The sequence below is a fragment of the Tauraco erythrolophus genome, chromosome 2 (genome assembly GCF_009769465.1).
Source record: "Tauraco erythrolophus isolate bTauEry1 chromosome 2, bTauEry1.pri, whole genome shotgun sequence".
Lineage (NCBI taxonomy): Eukaryota > Metazoa > Chordata > Aves > Musophagiformes > Musophagidae > Tauraco > Tauraco erythrolophus.
Window position 1 is genome coordinate 90,006,175 of NC_141466.1, and position 17,547 is coordinate 90,023,721.

General features: G+C 35.6%; 1 protein-coding gene across 1 annotated transcript in view; it reads left to right on the forward strand.

Annotated features, from left to right (window-relative positions):
* The window catches only part of FMN2 (formin 2), a 160,473-nt gene that overhangs the window by 118,562 nt on the left and 24,364 nt on the right, over positions 1–17,547 (forward strand). The window contains exon 15 of the mRNA XM_086626096.1: positions 8,226–8,277. Within this exon, the coding sequence (XP_086482222.1) occupies positions 8,226–8,277 (52 nt within the window). The remainder of the gene's footprint in view (positions 1–8,225; positions 8,278–17,547) is intronic.

The following is a 17,547-nucleotide window of genomic DNA, read 5'->3' on the forward strand; positions in this document are numbered from 1 at the left end:
CTAGGCAGCTGCCTAAGATCATAGAATCATAGAATGGCATAGGCTGGAAGGGACCTTAGAGATCATCTAATCCAACCTCCCTGTCATGGGCAGGGACGCCTCTCAACTAGACCAGGCTACTCAAGGCTGCGTCCAATCTGGCCTTGAACACCTCCACAGAGGAGGCATCCACAACTTCTCTGGGCAATCTTTTCCAAAGTCGTACCACCCTCGTACCGAAGAATTTCTTCCTAAAATCTAATCTAAATCTGTTCTCCTTCAACTTAAACCCATTTCCCCTTGTCCTATCAGTGGACTTTCTTGTAAAAAGCCCCTCCCCAGCCTTCCTGTAGGTTCCCTTCAGGTATTGGAAGGCAGCTATTAGGTCCCTCCAAAGTCGTCTCTTTTTAAGGCTGAACAATCCCAGCTCCTGCAACCTGTCCTCATAGCAGAGGTGCTCCAGCCCCTGGATCATCTTTGTGGCCCTCCCGTTTAAATTTAAAGATGGATTAAAAGGGCAGAAGTAGCAAAATGTGGACAGAGTTCACATCTTGAAACACAGCATGTGTGAGGGGTATATAGGACTTGTGGTGAGGTTTTTTTGGTTGCTATTATTAATATAGTTATAAGTTTGAAAAGTCAATCTCCTTTTATAAAGGCCGTTGTTTAATTTTTTTTGTAATTTTCAATAAAGATCAACTTTCAGTGCTCACGTACTCACTGAGAGTTTAAGCTTTGGTTCCATAGATCTTGGTTATAATTTACAGGGCTAGCACATAATTTGAGTTGTTCCTGTTGTCTGAGAGTGTAAAGTCATTGTGAAGTGCAATTAGTAGGAGTCAATATAAATGTTCATGTGATTAACTTATCATAGATGTTGAAAAAACTAAAACAACATAAATAGGAAAATGTCCAGTGTATTAGATGATCTATCCCCAGTTATCTTCAAGAAACTGGGGTCTGAATGAAGTATTTAAATGTTCTTTTTTGTGTGTGTATGAAAATCTTGGAAAACGGCGGAGAGAGAGTGAGTATTCTTCATGTTCACAACCTTCTATGAATTTGTCATAGGAAATACAGAATGATGAAAGACTCTTGCTAGGATTCCCAGAAGAAATCCTGCTTTTTCCTCTTGCAAACTTTCTTAGTATGAATGTACGCAATAATAAAATATCCAAATATACTTGGATCTTTGTTCAGTGTACATAGAAATTCTCAAAACTATAACAACGTAGCTCTAATGACTCACTGAAAAGGCATTGTATCTGTAAAAAAAACAAAAAACCCACCAAAAACTGGCTCCACTTGAAAGTTACTGGAAAGCAAATTCATAGCTAATTATAAACAAATACTAGTTAACACTTTAAATAAAAAGAGAGGAAAAGGCAAAAAGATTTAGGACATAGACAAGCAGATGAAAGGATTCTTGTTGCCTTCCATCTGAGATTACTCAGATGCATTCCTGTATTCAATTACCTGAGAAGATGTGATATTCCCTTAAGAGAGATCAGGAGATCAGAAGGGATGGCAGTTTCGTGCATCTTCTTACTCATAGCCCTTTGAATCTGGTTCAGCAGAAATAGCTTAAATTGCAACAGGGTTTGGGGCCAGACAGTGACTGCAGACAATCACTGGGTCAAGATCATACCACAAACCAACAATAAAATATTCTAATAGAACAAAGGCTCTGAGAGGGTGTTTGAATGCTGTTTGAGTAAACCTACAAGGTCTACTTGGAATAATTTCTGAATCAGAACCAAAGGGTCAACTTGTTTTGTGACTATGCTTATCTAGTAAATTTGCACACAAGGGACACTGATAATTCTTATTAGCTGTTAGCATTGAGTCTGTTTTCCTCGTGAAATTCCTGGTATTATTGCACATTCAGTTTTAAGCTTAAGTTTTAATGCTTTTTTTCTTTACAAAGCCAGTAAGCACGAGCCCCTGTCATCATTTAAAAATTAATGATCATCTAACTTTACAAGCTTCCCCTAAACCCACTTCTTTTTTGAAAGTTTCTATCTAAAATGGCTACTTAGTTCTTCCTAGTGCCACTCAATGTCCCCAACCACATTAATTTTATTAAATAAAACATGCAAAGAGAACAAACAAAAAAATCCAGAAATTGAGGCAAAACACATTCAGAAGTCTAATGGAGGGAAGAAAGAGGTTTTTCTCAAGAGCTTTCTACTGATCCTGGTGTCTTTGCTGTGTCCTGCTTTGGTATTTCAAGGTATTTCAAAACAGTGTTGAATAGTATGCTGATTGCCAAATAAAATAGCTGTAGGTATTATTTTGGTGTTTTCTGGGGGCATTTCAAAGTACATGTACTACCAAGGAGAATGGAGGAATTCTCTCAGGAGCTCTGGCAGAGGTCTTGTAAACTTGAACCTTAGACCCTAATAATACCAGTGTAACTACATGCCCTCGCTTATTGTGCCAGTTGCTTATCCAGTATTTTCTCTATATATCTTCACTTTCTTTCTGTCCTAGTCACATGCATGAGATACCTACAGAAAGTATCCTCATGGCTTGTCAGGCACCTCAGCTCCTCAGATCTTAGTGGAGCTGGATCAGCAGTGACAGATGGACGGCCTGACATTCCATACACTTATTAAGAAAGTCTATGCCTCAGTTTTGGTTTTAGTTTTGTTTTGTTGGGATTTTTTTGAGTTTATGGCTCTGTCAGAAGGAGATATTCAGTATATTTTCAAAGTCCCAGCTACTCTTCACTCAGCACTACTGTGGAAAAAAATGTGTCCTCTTTAAAGATTCTAGTAAACCTGCAGCAAGGGTTTGTAAAAGTGTTAGAAATAGTTTTCGGGGTTTTTTTTCAGTGAAAAGGATTTCTAAAAATTCCACTGCTTTTCAATAATAGGTATATAGCACAGAGGCAGATTAGACCCAGTTTAAAACAGCTGTTGTAAGTCTTTGACCTCCCAGTTAGTCTCAGGTCAGATATTTCTTAAGATCTTTAAATCTTCCGGAAGAGACAATAAAGAGTGAAATTGCAACAACTGATAATAGAGACATCGGATGTTATATGCAATATCTGTCCACACGGAAAATAGATATATTCATGTAAATATTTTTTTAAAATCAGATTTAATGCAGAAGGTATAATGATAAAATTGGAGGAGACTGATATAAAAAGTTTATTGGACTGAAAATGAGAAAACATTCAGCAATGTTCTTAGTTCACAGAGCGACTTGATTACTGCAGACATTTTAGCATAGTAAGTCCAAAAGGTCACTTACCATTGAGGTCAGAGGGGACAATTCGTGGTCAAAAAATAGCTTTTATGTCCTTACCTTTGACGCCCTCTTCATTTAAAAAAAAAAAAATAAAGAAAAAAAGAGACTATTTGCAGAAAAGTGAATTATACTGTTCTGCTAAAGACTATTGTTTTCTAGAATGCTTGTGTATACTTCTCACATTCAATTTTGTGAGATGCTTCAGATTCTCATAAATGCATAGATTACTTTAGTATGGCTATTCGTATACGTGCCTTTGAAGAAGTTTATATGTAATCTTTGTAGGATGCTAATCTAAAAGAATTGGAAGAGCAAACACGCAGAACAATGGCATGTATCATTCTGGAATGTGGATATATGCTGATAATAACAATGCTTTTGTGAATTAAGTTAATCAAACTTCATTTGTTGAAAAGCTCATTTTGAATTGAATCAAATCAAGTTTTAAACCCCAATTATAAAACAACAAGCAGTAAATTTAAGCAAATACAAAAAGCGATAAGATAGAAATTAGAACATCTGATGTGAGTAAATTTTGAAGAAATACATATACCCTGTAGTTAAAAGAATTGATTGAAGAGTCTTGGATATAATACAGTCCTCATGCTTGGTAAGGAATGATGAGAAAAAGATAAATACTTGAATTTTGACCAAACATATAAAGTATTTAGGAAGGATAGATCTTGCTTTAAAAGGAGACCATATTTTAAAAAATTGAAGGTATCTTAATAGAAAAAACAGGAAACAGTGGAAAATCATCTAACAAGGAAACATTGGAGATGTTTTCAAAAGAAAAAGTGTGAAGATTACTAATTTGGTATATGTTGTAAATATGGATAAGGCAGCTTTGCTCCACGTGAAGTCACTTTCACTCTAAAATATTCTTTTTTTGATATCGCAAGGTTTTTCAATGTGATCTGAGGTTATTTTTCAACTATATCCTTTTAAGTAGTTTTTACAGAATATATATGTCTTCAGGATTGAGAGCAGTGTATAAAACCCTACCATATATTGAGTGTATGCAGGCAGAGATACAAAATTAGGTTCTACCTCTGCATACTGCTGCATTGCATGAAATGTAAGGGCTAGTATCTCCTGGTATGATACAGTCTTTATTATATTTGGAATAGTGTGTTTGCAGGTGGTTTAGCAAGTTAGTGTCAAGGATCAAGAAAACTACTCTTAGCAGGGAGTCGGAGAAAAGATGATGAGTCAATAAAATTGGGAATATTTTCATTGGAAGAATAACTGACCCAAGAGCAGGAACTCCTACATCTGTTGGACAAGCATGCAAGCAGTCACTGCTATGGTGAGCTGACGGATTCTAAATATTTAAGAAAGCAGATGTGGCTACTGGATGACTGCAAGACTTCTTTCAATGTTTTTCAAAGAAAATCAGTAAGACTTCCTGAAGTAATCTTGCTTCTTGAGGATAGAGATAGAGAGAAATTTTAGTGGCAGAACGGAGTACTCGCATGTGCTCAGCTGCCATGGTATCCCTGGAAATGACCAATTTTCCTGTATCGGCCGTTGCCATGGTATGATCACTGTGGAATGGATAAGAATTTTCTCCTTTTACTTCACCTGTTGGAGGAGTTCTCTTTTGTAAAAGGAAATACATTTTTTCCCAAGACTGTTCTCCTGAGGTGGACACCTTTCAGCTGATACTTAGCACTTAATTGACATAGGCTGCAAAGAAGGAAGAATGTTAAGCTGATGCTTTTCAGGCACTCTTTACAGTTGTGATGAACTGCTTTGAAGGAAGAAGTGACAGTAGAGATGCACTATATTGAATGAAACGGTAAAGCCTAATACACTCTGGGACACTTTGACTGAATCTGTCAGAAATCTGAATTGTTTTTCCTCTCCCACTCAAACAGGAAAAATGAGTTGAAAGCAATTTACCAATGAGGTGATTAGTACAAAGCACAATACTGATAACCACTAATATCAGGTGATCATATTAGCGGCCAGTTCCAGAAGTTATAGGAATCTCCATCTGCTTCAACATCTAATAGTTATTCCATTGTATCCTGGTGATAGTAAGGCTTTTGTATTTTTGGTAACAAAATCTCAATGCATGTCTCTTGACTAGCCATTGTCCACAGCTTTCAAGTGATAACTGTATACTAGTGCAAAAGCAGTCATCTGAATATTTTCTTTGGACAGGGACAGATCCCTGAGCATATATACCATATTTTCTTCTCTTTCACTGGTGCCATTTGTCATCTTGTGGAAGCAAAATTTTTTTCATACTGTTTATTAATGTTTTATGTCCAGAAAAATAAGAAAGCAAATGGATTGCAAGACAGATTTATACTTGAATAATATCCTTTTGATAATATGCAAAAGGTTTAGAAGTGTCATCATGTATTTGGAACAGACTACAAGGGAATTCTGTTTTGGAGAAAATTCTTTCCTTGGAAGACTGTTTAATGCCAAGAGGTGATCTGATGCAGGATGAGATCTTTCTCTGTGGGTATAGTAGCTGCCTTATGCATATGTACTTACTACTTTTTAAAAAAACGCTATTACATACACCTGCGTTATTCAGGGATTCTCAAGATTCTTTTAATTGTGTAATACCCATTCTCTATGAAATTATTAGAAGTACAGATACCTGAAGTATTTCTTTTTTCTTCCTCTCTGGACTATAGTAACTTTCCTTTTTAATTGAAACAAAACTTGCTCCAGAATGAGGAAATTCTGACATGCTTTGATAAGCCTAGTATAATATGTTGTGCTTGCACTATTTCAAAAAGTAAATTCTGGAATACTTGCCCCACTGTTGGTGGGTAAATAATTTTGTTTGTAAGCATGTGCAGAACCATTGAAATAAGGAAGAAAAAACCCAAACTAGGCAGCTCAGATGTTGGTATATCCCATCAATCCTGGAAACTATAAAAAGAATTACATCCTATGAATATGATATGTGTACTAAAAGACTGTCCTAGGCTGGAATATGCTAGTCTCCATTTCCAAGCATTGTTTAACTAAGAGGAGTCCCAATTATATTTTTCAGTAATAGAATCATTTATTTTAAAAGTTCTATCCTCAGATACTTGGTGAAAGTGTTAATGCAAAATTAGATATTGGATCTCCCTTCGTGCAATGAGTTTGTGTGCAGTTTCTTCTCTCTTGCACCATATGGTTTTACAAGTCATACCTTGACTTTCAGGGTTGAAGTATGAAGAGAAAAAAAAATTTAATGAAATTCTGTCAAAGTTGCCAGGTTTCACCTGGTTTCATATCCAAAGCAAGGCAAAGCTTTCAAGAAAAACTGTAAGTCAGCCCAGATTCACTCAACACTGGGCCCAGGTTCACTCAAAAGGGTTGTGAGCCCTCACAAACCTTTTGAAGAATCTGGGCCGAGTTTCAAGTCAGTATTGAAACCTGTAATCAGCCAGGATTCACGTGCTCTTGAATTTCCTTGAGAACGTTTACCCAGCTCTCCCTCAAGTTTTCTGTGGTTTGCTGAGATTTTTTTCACTTTCAGCAAAACAATGATGGAGCCTGAGTCTTCGAGTAATGATGACTGCATACAATGTTTACTGCTGCAAACATCCAGACGCTGCTCACCCTACTCAGCAGACTACATTACTACTAATAAAAAGTATTTGCAGCATCAGACATAGATCCTTGTTCTGACTGGGGAAATAATAGAGAAACTCCATTTGTGTATCTTTGCTACAGATTTCACATGTCTATTTTGGTGTTAGCATATGTTTGTAAAGTGTTGTTGATTGAAACATTGTAACAGAGTAATAGTATTTATCTTTGTTCCCTAATAATTACATTGCATTTCTCATTTTTGCCAAATTAAAATCAGGATTTCCTTTCTCAAAGGCAGTGTGTCTACAATGTAGAAAAATAATTTTAACGAATTATTATTGTAAAGCTTTGTAGGGAAAGTGGAAAAAAATAGCTTAAAGGTTTATTATTCTTTTTTTTACATTTCTATATGAATTCTGACTAGTGATATTTGTTTCCAGAACAGTTTAGAGCCCCTTCATGTCCCAAAACCCACTGACTCTCGGAAATCCTGAAATTCTCCTTGTAAATTAGCAGACCAGTAGTCTAGCAGACTGAAAAGCGGAGTCAAGTTCCAAATTAAAAAGCTTTTGGCTAAAGCATGCAGATCTTAAATGGGATTTAAGTTGTGCTACCTGAATGACAATATAAATCTCACCTAAGCACACATGCACAGAGCGGTTTGTATTACTGCTTTACACATTGGTGATGCCTAAGTTAATATTCATGTTCTTGTAGATTTTTTGTATCAGAATACCTATCTAAGTTGGGTGAAATGGGTACGGAATAAAATATGAGAGAACACACCGAAATTAGATCATTTTTTCACCAGTATATGCCAATGACAGTTTCATGTTTTTAATTTCCTTCATCTGATCACCAAATTATAATTTTCTTCATAGAAGAACAGTCATGTTTTCAATATGAGCCTGCAATGGCTCTAGTTCTTTGCTAACTGGTGTGTGTACAGGGAGAGGGAAGAGAGCTTTTATTCGTAACTATCAAGCAACTTTTAGAAGAGCTAAAAGGCTGAATCCTTCCTGCTCCTCACTCACCTTTTCCTCCTCTTGGTAGACCTGTTCTCATATTTGTTAAGTTTTCAGAATAATTCTTTAAGATTTGGTTTTAAGTTACTTTCATGACTCGGTTGTTGTTTATATTACTGCAAGATCTTTTTTAATTTTCAAAACTTGCTTTGAGTTTTTTTATGATTGAGTTTAGTTTTTTTAATAGGGATATTAAAATTAATGTAGTTTTGTTTGTGTTTGTGTGGGGTTTTTGATTTTTTTTTTTGTGGTGTTTTGTGGGTTTTTTTTTTTCTTTCAGAATTGATGTGCCATGAGTATATCCTCAGGTAGTTTTTACACATTTTATACGTGACATATTTCCAATGAACATTACCCTGAAACAACATCTTTATCTTTCACCTTATATCTAATTCTTTGGTTGTATTTTTACAGCTAAAATAGACCAAGAAACTGAAGAGAAGTCACTGACAGAAGCACATAAAAGGTAAGAAAGAACAATGCAGTAAAACCTTTATTTGAAAACTGTTTTGGTAGAAATTGCTGTATTGGTAGCCACCGTTATCATTTTTCTTTTGAATAGTGAAAGAAATTCACTCAGAAAATTAAGTAATATTTATTTATTATCAGTTTTAATTTGACAGTTAGAAAAAAAAAAAACCAAGGAATATTGACATGCAGCCTACCTTTAGAGAAATATTGCACATTACTCCTGTCTTTGGGAAAATGGATGCACCTTATATGAAAATATAGTCAATATACCATTTGGACCGAGAGAAAACTTCATGTTACACAAAAATCATGGTGATTTGACAGACACATAACATTCCTCAGGCAACTATTATTCATTAGGTACCACTTCCTGTGCTTATAAACTGTCTCCTTTAAAATAAAGAAAGGAAATCTATTTTTTAATATACTAATGATATGTATAATTAAATGTGACTTCCTTTGTAGAATTGCTAATAGATCTTCAAATACAGTTGGTTATTTTTTGCGGCAAAAGCAAAATACCTCATTAAATTTCATTACAGATGTGTGCCTTTGAGAGAGTTTTCAAAATTGGGAACTTCACTGCATTGCACAACTTGTGGTTTCTTCTGATTTTTTGGCAGTGTTCTCCAGAAGCAGTACTTAAATGGGACAGATTTTTATCTGTCCCAGCAAAAGACCAAAATATGACACACACCATTTATAGTCCAGATTTAGTGAAACTGACAGTCTGTGTTTGTTTTCCTTTCACCAAAAATAGCATCTTCTTTTTGTACTAGCGACAACTGCCACTGAATATATGCTAATGAATATATTAATCATGTATTCTCAGAGCCGGGAATTCTCTCAATAGGATTCCAGTAAAACATGCCACTATAAAAGGTTCTAGTTCTTACTACAGTTTACTAGCCCTTCTATGGCCCTGATGCCCAAATTTGCTACCTCCTGTAATGCCACAGTGCAGTTAACATCTTTCCAGATACAGCACCACAATTTCTCTCTAATTCCTTGGGCCATGTACTAAAAATACTACCTGAAAGGGAAGCCAAGTGGAGAGTGGATGTTTCTCTGCCACAAGAAGCTCCCTTCTTACTGGTATGGTCTCCTTTCTTATGGTAGGTCCTTGAGTGGTACATCGGTGATGCGGGATCATGATGGAAAAATGGAACAAAGGGAGTATTGCTTTGGCTTAGTGTCATACCTCTTGCTCAAGTATATGAAAGGCATTCCTGACATTTCTTTGGTTTCTTTAACTGCTGAGTTACATAATTCTCATCCTTAAAAATCTTCTTCATAATGAAACTTTAAGAGAAGAAACTGCTGTTAGGAGAAGAGATGATTGTGATCTCTGACTGCTCTTTTAAGGAAACTTTCTCCTGTGGAAAATGGATTAGACTACATGTCCAAAGCTGACAGATCTCTAAGGACAAGGGGAATCTGCCATCTGTTCAGAAATCTTGTGACTTGTCACTGTCTTCTGGTGTCTAATTCACTCTCCATCCTTATTTTTTTCTCTCGCTGCACTGGAATCATCATATCAAAAACTTCCTATTGGTATATCTAGCATCCACAACATGGGGGAAGAAAGCAATCTGCTCCCTGGATTCTCATTCAGCTTAGTCTGCTTTTTCTGACTTGTCCTACTTTTCTTCTCCTCCTATGTTGAGAGCAGCAACTCATTTACATAGTAGTTTGACAAAAAAAAAAGAAAATTCAGCCTCATTGTTCCTCTTTACTGTGAATATCTCGCAAGGATAAAATCACATGCAAAACCTTCTATGGAACACATGAAGAATTATGCTAGGATAACATTAGGGCGAAGTTATTTTTTTACTGTTATCTAGGCTACATTTCTCTTTCTTTCTTCCTTCCCCCTTCCCACTGAAATTCTTAATCAGATTAGTGGTATTTGTTAAAATATTGAAGACAGCTTCATGGTATAATTTCAGTGTTATGTGTATTTATTTCACTAAGATCTGTAATTGGGTAGAGAAATAAAATGCTTGGGACCTTTTTTGGTGGGGGGTGGGTGAAAAAGATGATGAGAGCTTGAAAAGCTAAATAAAAGATTAGTTGCATTTGGCTAATCATAGGTGGAACAGCACTGCATGGGATGACTAGACAAGCAAGTAGTGCAAGGAAAAGTGATGGATTAGATGGAGCAAAATTAATGTGGTTAATGTGCTTGAATTTTCCTTTTTGAAGTGGATAACTTCAGCCTGTGTATAAGTTCAGGTCTACCCCATGATAGCATTTCTTTAGCTTTCAGTAAAAACTAAATCTTTCAAAAATATTTTTAATTTTTTTTCAAAGTTTAGGCACAAAATACTAAAGCTGATAATTCCATAAAAATATGAAAGTCTAAAAGAAAAGCTCTTGCAGCAATAACAACAAAAATGTTTCTAAAATGAATAATGATTTGGGGAAAATACAGCAATGTGTATTTTAGAAAAGCTCAATTGTGCAATAGATGAGCTGAAATGGAAAGTTAATCTTCCACACAAAATAAAGACAAAGAAAATGGAAAGTCTGCTCCAGGGACTCCATACAGTGTATAACTGTTCATTTGTCACAAGTGAGAAAATGTTTAATCGGTTTTGAAATGATGTATTCTCTCTTTATTTATCGCGTTTAGTGACTTTAAGAGTGTCAGTATGTAAAGTGTTTATCCAAGGAATGGATTTCTGGCACATGGATAAAATGAAAAGTGAAATGTTTAGCTCGCAATAGGCATATGTTCCAAGATCTCTCTGAGTAAGTATCCTGAGATGAGAAGAAAGCACACAGGTCTGTGTTTATCTAGCTTACGCAGGCAGACAAGGAAGGCTCCAGCCTGGTATTAACACTGGAGTGACATGGAATGTCTTCACCAAACCTCAAACAATTACATCATTCCTTTAACAATATTGATAAAGTGTAATAAAAAAGAACCTGGCACTTTCTAATTAGATCCTCATTGCTAAATACTTGAGAAACTGTGAAATGCTTGACAAGTAAAAGTAAAAATCACTGTTTTGGGGGGACGGGAAAGAAGTAAAAGAAGAGAGGGAGAGAAGGAGGAGGGAAAGAGATGCCTCTATATTTAGTTCACAGTTTGGCCTTTTTTTTCCCTTAATTTTAGATTATGGCTTCTGTCCCAAAACACATAGCTATATGCTCAATTCACACAGCTGTAAATAACATTTAAACAACTTTGTAATTAAAATTTAGTGCCTTTGAAAATTGGGAGATACAGCACACTTTCCACCAAGCAACAGATATGTTGTCTGTTTTCTGAATTTTCATTTACTTAGCTTTAAATATCTCTTCTTTCAAGATGCGATTTTCTTTAAGCAAGGAGAAAAAGTTAGAAGCACTGTTGTTTCTAGGTATGTTTAATACAATTTTAGAATGAGATATGAGTTTGATCACAGTATCCACAGTGAGCAGGAACCAAGATTGCATCAAAGTAACTGTCAAAAATAATATTGCAGGCAACAGCAACAGCAACAATATAATCTGGCTCACTTGTAATCAGAAATCAGCTAGTTACTCCTCTTCTGTACTTCTTTCCTGAAGACTGAACAGCTAAACAACCTGAACTAGAATTACCAGAAGCAGCATTCAGTGAAGCTGACGATCCTAATTCTCAGCTTCGCTACCTCTGTTCAGCTGAATAGTCATGAAGGAATAGCATGTAGCTTTATTACTTTCTTATAAAACTTTACCTAGTATTGAGTTGTGATCTCCTTGGAAGGCTTCCAGATTAGGGTCTATTTTTAGAAGAAAATAAATCCAGATCGTAACATTAATCTCTCCTCCACTGAAATAGTTAAGATGATCTTTTTCTTTTTCTTTTTCTTTTCTTCTACCTGCAATGATTTGTCTCTTCTCGGAGTAACACCTTTGGAATCATTAACAAATTGAACTGGAGATGTTTATTTTAGACCTGAGAAATGGTCAGATGATTTTCACTTCTTCCTGCTATCTCTCAGACAAACAATGAAGCATCCTAAATTCATTACAGTAGCACCGAAAATTGCTGTTTGTTTACTCATACTGCACTCATGTAAGAGGCAACCTATGCTGAGAATCTCTTATGAACACTACAGATCCTTTTAGTTCTAATATTTAAGACAGTATAATCCTGCTTGAAGTGATAACATAGGTCACTAAGACACAACAGTCCCATGTAATGGTGGCTTGATTTGGGGTGAAACTGTTCACCCTTTTTTTCCTGCTGTGATACCTAATGAGGACTGCTCACTATCATGGCTTTGTGTGCATCGCTCATTTTAACAAATCCAGGAATTTAATTCGTTCTTTAGTAAATCTCAATCCATTATGAGAATATATATTTGTTTTATAGAAAGTCAAACAGAGGACTTTCTGCCTTTTGTCATCAGTATCAACTGGGGAATTTAGGATGTGCGTGGCTGGGTATGGAACACTCATCTTCCCACGTCAGGACATTTTTATTTGGTTTATTTTATAATTTGCTCCCATTACTTGCACATTCCAGTGATTTTTAGATTGAAAGTGCTTCCTAAGTGCAGCTTCCCAGGCACCTCTTCTGTTTTCAGGACTTTTAATAATCCATTTAGCAATGCGTTGTTGCTTTCTTTGCTGTAGCAACACATGACATTAATTTTGAAGAGAAATGTTTACCTTTAATTCCCTGAAAAAAAAGAGTACTCCTGACAAAACATTCACAGGCTTCCATTGGCTTCACTGAACATGAGACCTGGGGAGGAACAAAGCTTTACACCTGCTTCCGAGCTGACAAGTTGATGACACTTACAATGGCACTGCTGAAAAGCAACACCTAGAAATGTAGCACCGAAGCCTGGTAATCCTTTAAAACAGTAAATGTTCCTCCCATCTTGCTACCTTCCACACAATGGTTTGGATTGTTTCTAAAAGTGAACTGTAAAGTTAAAGTGAAAATTGAGTTAATGATTGAAATAAAGTGGTGAAAAGCTCAGAATGGAGAGAGGCATGTAGTTTAAAAAAACCTCAGCACAATGCTTTTAACTAAAAGGCAAGAATATGCTGGTGGGACTCCATCTTTCACTACTTTTTGGCCATTCATTCTTTGTTGGTTCCTTTGCTGTTAGATCTCTTTTCTCGCTGTGTGGCTCACAGCAGGCAGACTTGAATTGCTCATCGTAATACATTTCAGACTGTAGGTATACATTAGTTGCATCAGCAAAAAGTAAATACTTGGTGAGCAAAGGAAATGTGTATAGAAGCAGCTTACAGACTGTTAAACAGATCGGATCATTCTAGTTTAGTATCCTGTCTCTGAGAAAATATCAGGGCCTGTAAATATGCAGTAATGGAAACTTAGCCGGAGGTTTAGTTATGTCAGAAAGTCTCTTCTGAAATATGGGTAATTGATCTTTCTCTGAAAGACAAAGTCTTTGTCCTTTTCTGAAAATATTTGCCAAATGACTGTAACTCCTTAACCATTTGCACAATTTATTTTAGTCTGTAACAGGATTGTCTTTTCTTTTAAAGATGTTGGGCTGCTTGCTTAAAAAATAATTTAATTTTATTGGTTTTAAATTAGTTTGCATTTAATGGCATTCAGTGCTGGTATGAACATATGGTAATATAACTTTTAACAGACTGGGGCACAATTCAGAGATCTAATATTCTGCAACATAAACTTTATGCAGTTTATTCCACAGTTTATGTAGAAGACCTATTCTTAGATCTTACAGTAAAAGATAAAGTATATTAGTTTAAGGTGCAAATACCGTTACACAGCTAAGCAACATCAATAACAATGCAGCTAACACACTGATAACAATATAGTTAAAATAACTGGGGTCTGATCATACCCAAAACTAATGCTATAACATTAAATTCAGGATAAAAAACTAAGAGAAGAATCATGTAACTGATAAAATTAATGAAAAAAAATTACAGAAATTAAAATCTTTAAATGTGGCACATTGTTTTGACCTCCAGTTTATGTCCAGCAGGTGGTTTCACTGAGTAGTCCTCAAAAATTCAAGGTATTCCTCTTGAGCTGTTACAGCTGAATTAAAATGCTTGTGTGTACGTGTAATTAGCTCCAGTGCCTCTCCATAATCTTCTGATTACGTTCAGTAGTTTTTTTCTTTCATGATATTGTCTACCTGAGCTGTTTAGTTAGATTGTTTCCTAAGACCTTCACAGTATAGTGTTAACATTTGCAATGACTGTCACTTAAAAGTGGATAATACTTCTTTTACTCTCCTATGTTGATTTGCCTCTACAGTTGTTGCAGTCTTCCTTGCTATATTTTAAGATTTACTTTAAGGATTTCATATTATATTGCTGTTGTCATGTATATGCAAATAGAAAAGCAGAATGTCAGGGATGTGATTTAATTAGGTCACAATTGCATTAACTCATCTGGGAACTATCCAGTAATAAATTGTACAATATAGGTCATTCCTTCTGTAATAATTTCCAGCTGATGGAAGGCTGCCATCAGCCCCTCCACAGTATAGGGCTTGCCTCAGCCTACTGCTGAAGCCCCACTGTGCTTCTTATATACGGAGATTAAGTGACTAGGAAAAAAAAGTGTTGCTTCTTTACTGTTCCTCAGTTTGTTCCTCAGCTTTGTTGCCTTGTTTCTTGTCTTTGTTAACAAGCTAGATTCAGAAACAGCTTTAGTGAGCTGGGTGCCCTCTCCACTGTGTCTTAAATGAATTCTTCTCGTGAGGTAACTTGCAGCTGCTTCTTTTCTCAACTGCTGCCTGAAAGATGGTGCTACTGTAGTTGGTCTGTTGAGGAGGTAAAGTTTCTTCTCTACCCCAAAGGAAACAACTAGGGCAATGGTAACTCCAGATCAGAAAAAAACATGAAGCCTTCATGGAATCCTTGGAAGGGAAGGGAACAATTCATCTAGACATGAGCGAGTGTTCTTAGGTCAAAAAAGTATGATTTATTTAGCTTTGCTTGGATGTGTGAATATCAATGATTCGCATATCCAGAGTGATATGGTTATTTATTACAATCTTTCCATCATTTCCAATGGCTGCCACCTTTTCATTTAAACTTCATCTTTCTAGAAAATGCTACCCTTTTTTCTCTACTCATCTAAACAAAGATACTGTCACTACTATGAAGAGAATGTATTACCATAAGTTGGGAATTCAATTATAAATGCCTAATGTTTGAAAAATACATGTAAAGACACTTTCAATCTGACACTTCAGAAACCCAAATTTTGAAGTCTTTCAGTTTACTTTCACGGGATTTTGTTGTAATTGACTCTAAAAATACAAAAGCCCCTGTGAACATTTCTGTCTTCTCCAAAGGCTGAATTTCTTCCCTGGCTTTTGAAAATATTAGGCAATCCTGTCTTCATGCATGTTAAGGAGAGAGTTCTTGTACATTGAGTTAAGAAAGAATGCTCTTCAGAGCAACTCTGAAGGGTTAACATGAAACTGCATCACAAAACATTTAAAATGCTAGGAGGTTCTATAATACACAGTATTTCAGAGCATTGTTATTCTATAATTTTCAAATAATAGAAACTGAAACTTAAGTTTGACTTGAGCACCAAAACAGAGCACATGACAAAACTCCCAATCAGATCTGCAGATTCATTTCACTTGTCATTTTTAGAGTTTTTGTAAATGCACATGTATAAAATTTAATCTATGATGAATTATATTCTTAGATTGTGGGTTAATACTATATGTACATGAAATCTGGTAAAGCATCTATGTGGTTTCTCTCTAGATATCTAAATAATCTGCTCTAGGTTTAAGCAAGTTACTTATTTTGTCAGATAACTCTGATCTTGACCCTGCATGAATTTCAGTTATAAAAATGAGCCATAACATGCTAGCAGGTAGATTACAAGGCTGAGGTTGACATCAATAAATTGAAAAAACATAATAAATCTTTTAACACAATATTTAGTACACAATGGTTACACTACCTTCATATGTAATAATAACCTCTTTAAGTAATAATGATTGCTCAGAAGGCCTCCATTGAATTAGACAGTGAAGACATAGTGTGTTAATAGAAACATTTGGAGACAAATTGGGCTTTAACATAAAGCATTTAGCTGTTTCTTACAGCACTGAGGCTAGCAGCTTGTGTGTCAGATCACTGCTGTTGAAATTCATTCTTCCAGCGTATCCTGTGTCGGCTGGCACCTTATTATTTCTTCAAGTTCAACTGGCCAAAGGTTATTTAATATGTTCAAAGCTCTTAGAGAGAGGAAAATAGTTTTCTCTTGCATATGTTACTGGGCCTGACTTTCCAGTGCACAATTACATGACATTGTTTTATGTATGGTCATATTGTATATGCCTGGTTTAGCACAGAGCTATCCATGTGTCTACATAGCATCTTAGCTAGCATGCATGGGCATGATGTCCACACTAACATAAAATTAAAAGCATTAAACTCTGATAAAGAGAACCTACACGTTCATGCAAAGTATGCAGATTATGGTGGATTGCAGCTAAAACCAGTGGATGTATGAAATTGTAAATACGTCTAGACTAGTTTTTGAGAGAAAGCTTGAACCTGTTTAAAATTGTCATTTTAAATACATAAGAGAGCGTATGCAAATTAAAAATGCATTAGAAGAGTCGTGTTAAAAAATGTTTCCTTTTTCCTCTGAGTGGCCTGTTAGAAGACAATTGTCAGGGACAAAAAAGAACCCAAGTTTAGCTCTGTTTCTGTTATCTCAATTCATATTTTAATCTGAATAATATTCTTGAACAGAGATGTAACCTTTAAATATCCATAACAGCATTTGAGTTCACATAAACCCCAATTACTCGATGAGCTGTGGCTGATGAACACTTTGTAAACGATACAGTGAAGGTAGCAAAATACCTCTAGCCTACATTTCTTGACCTCTGAGTTACAAATGGCTGGAGGCTGACTCAGTCTGTGTAGAATGGCTTTTTAAAAACTATTTTCTATCATCAGAAAAGTTCTGTCTGTCAAGATAGCTCCATCCTTCTTGTGACATAATTTAGCACCTAATCCTATGCCACCTGGGATAAAAGATGGCATTATTATGTCAGCAGAGCATTTGCTTACATCAGAGCAATGAAAAAAAAAAAACAACAAAATGAAACAAAACCAAACACATAGAGGGACCAAATTGTCACCTAGTGTTTTAGAGAAAAATAAGAATAAAACTAGAAAGAAATAATAAAACCTGAAAAGGAAAACCTTGAAGAATCCTTTAACAGGTAAACTGTGATCTCTGATAACCTAACGTTTCCAGAAGATAAAGACAACAAGAAGTAATTTG